This window comes from Aspergillus aculeatinus, assembly GCF_003184765.1.
Source record: "Aspergillus aculeatinus CBS 121060 unplaced genomic scaffold BO66scaffold_118, whole genome shotgun sequence".
Taxonomy (NCBI): Eukaryota; Fungi; Ascomycota; class Eurotiomycetes; order Eurotiales; family Aspergillaceae; genus Aspergillus; species Aspergillus aculeatinus.
The window spans coordinates 1-2,589 of record NW_020291587.1 but is presented as its reverse complement, the minus strand read 5'-3'; the positions used below and the strand labels follow the sequence as shown (position 1 = coordinate 2,589).

General features: G+C 56.5%; 2 protein-coding genes across 2 annotated transcripts; one reads left to right on the top strand and one right to left on the bottom strand.

Annotated features, from left to right (window-relative positions):
- Nucleotides 1-46: 46 nt before the first annotated feature.
- On the top strand, nucleotides 47-1,441 carry BO66DRAFT_338066 (DHS-like NAD/FAD-binding domain-containing protein; the record flags this gene model as incomplete). Its single annotated transcript, XM_025644350.1, has 1 exon — nucleotides 47-1,441. A coding segment is annotated over one exon (1,395 nt), but the record flags the coding sequence as incomplete, so codon positions are not given.
- Nucleotides 1,442-1,822: 381 nt separating this feature from the next.
- On the bottom strand, nucleotides 1,823-2,524 carry BO66DRAFT_406983 (uncharacterized protein; the record flags this gene model as incomplete). Its single annotated transcript, XM_025649032.1, has 1 exon — nucleotides 1,823-2,524. A coding segment is annotated over one exon (702 nt), but the record flags the coding sequence as incomplete, so codon positions are not given.
- Between the last annotated feature and the right edge of the window lie 65 nt (nucleotides 2,525-2,589).

Here is a 2,589-nt window from a genome sequence, read left to right as displayed (position 1 = left end):
CAAACCACAATGACGGCATTTAATTCTAATTTGATTGTTCCTGCTAGTTCCCGATTTCCGCTCCAGCGATGGTCTCTTCAAAACTCTTCAAAAGAAACACAACCTCAAAGCGTCGGGAAAGCTCCTCTTCGATGCTGCGGTGTATCAGGATGAAACCTTGACCGCTTCTTTCCAGGACATGGTCCGGTCGCTGTCGGAGGAGGCTGCCAACACCTCCCCGACCGCGTTCCACCACATGTTGGCTCGTTTGGGCCAGGAAAACCGCCTGACGCGCCTCTACACTCAGAACATTGATGGGATTGAGACATCAATGCCCCCGCTGGCCACCCAGATTCCTCTTAATGTCAAAGCGCCATGGCCGCGCACCATCCAATTGCACGGCAGTCTCGAGAAAATGGTGTGTCAGAAGTGCCGCCATTTGAGTAACTTTGATGGGAGTTTGTTCGATCGGCCGGATGCCCCTGAGTGTCCCGAGTGCGTCATCAACAACCAATTCCGCATGGACACGGGCCAGCGAAGTCACGGGATCGGCAAGATGCGACCGCGCCTCGTCCTCTACAACGAACACAACCCGGATGAAGAAGCCATCACCTCCGTCATGAATGCAGACATTCGCTCTCGCCCGGATGCTTTAATTGTGGTGGGCACGAGTTTGAAAATCCCCGGTGTCCGTCGCCTAGTAAAGAGCCTGTGCTCGGTGATTCGAAGTCGTCGCAACGGTGTGACCATGTGGATCAACAACGAACCCCCCAGTGGGAAAGAATTCGAGGACTGCTGGGATCTGATGGTCAAAGGGGATTGCGAAGAAGTCGCTCGGCTCGCAGGGCTCAAGCGCTGGGATGCTCCAGAGGAGGTATTTGATGAATGCAATCTGTCCGAGGCCGAGCGGGTGAAAAATGAGCAAGGAGAAGTCGAGATTGTCATCCAGACGCCCCGGAAGAAGCAGCGCACACCTACTGGGTTTCTTACTCCGTCTTCCAGCCATGACGAGGAGATTTCGAAGGATTCGTCCGAGGCACTATCCAAATCCGCGTGTCCCAATCCCGCTAGCCGCGGACGCAGTCTTCAGGACGTCCTCCAGGCCTCCAAGACCAACGGCACGAAGAAGGCCGCGCCCAAGAAAACTGTGCCGAAGAAGCGGACGAGGAAGACAGAGCCGGCCAAGAACTCGAAGATCAACAACTTCGGAAAGGTCACAAAGGCGCAGAAGATCACGGCCGACGGCGACAAGGCTGTCAAGTTGGAGAAGGAAGACAACAAGCCGATGGTTCCCCTGCCTCCGGGCGCTGCGCGCAACAATGGCCCGATGGTTCCTCAGCTGGTGGGCAAGGGCGAATCGACGCCTCCTCGGAGCACCAGCCGCTGGCAACAGCCGGAGACCATCTCGCCGAAATCGGTTCCCAATGGGATGAGCAGCCTTCTCAACGAGCCGGCTGCGTAAATACTGCTTGATGTTTTGTTTTTGCGGGATTTCAGTCGGGGATTTGTTCGGATCTGGTTTACGGAGATACCAATGATAGACTATTCGGGGTGCTGGCGTTTCAGGTGTACGGCAGGAAATGGAGGATGTCCACGAGAGCATTTATTGATGGAAGGGAGGGCTGCGTCCGCTCTGGCTTAGCTCAGTTGTTTCTACCTCTACCTGAGCCTACGGGTTCAACTGTACTATCACAATGCATAATATGGCAACCGCTGGCGTTGTCGGAGGCAATTTCTATGGCATATGACGACTTTGCAGTATTAGGATAACTGTAGTTGATTTGGGTATCAACACGCATTTGTACATTGCAAGCATTAGACACGAATCTTTCCTGGAAAGTGGTTAACCCAATTCCCCCCTCAGCTGGTTCCCGGGCCCAGACTCATTCTCACTGTCGGTCTCATCTCCGTCGACATCCGGGTTCATGACTCTGGCGCGATGCCTGGCGTCGCCTCCATCCAGATCCTCGACCCGGTCGATATCGTCCTCCTCCTTGGGTTCCTCCTCGCCGTCCTCCTCGTCCTCATCCTCCTCGTCTTCGTCGTCGTCTTCATCCTCGTCATCCCCTTCCTCTACCTCCTCCACCTCCTCCGTCTCATCCCCATCCCCATCCCCCCGCCCCGGCTCCTCCTGCGTCTCATCCCCATCCGACATTTTCTGATCATCCTTCGCACCAGCAGCGGCAGCAGCAGCAGCAGCACCCCTCTTAACCCTCTTCGCCCCGCGATCCTCGTCCTCCTCATCCACCTCCATCATCTCAGCAGCAGCAGCAGCAGCACCAGCAGCACCCTTCTCTCCCACCGCCACCGCTGTCCCCGAACTATCCCCCTGACCCTTCCCCCTCCTCTTCCCGGCCTTCAACTCCGTAAACGCATCCAACTCCTTCTCCAACCGCCCGCGGAACGAATCAAACTCCAACTCCGTCAGCGCATGGAACACGTCCGCCGGCGCGACCGTTCGTTTGAGGGTTGCCTCGTTGGCGCTGCGCACGTTTAACGTCAGCCCCAGCCCCAGCTCAGCCTTCAACAAAAAGCCCGGCGACGCCTATCCCAACCCACAGCCACCCCGACACTTGCCCGCAGAGTGACCCCAAGAAAAGAATGCAGGGG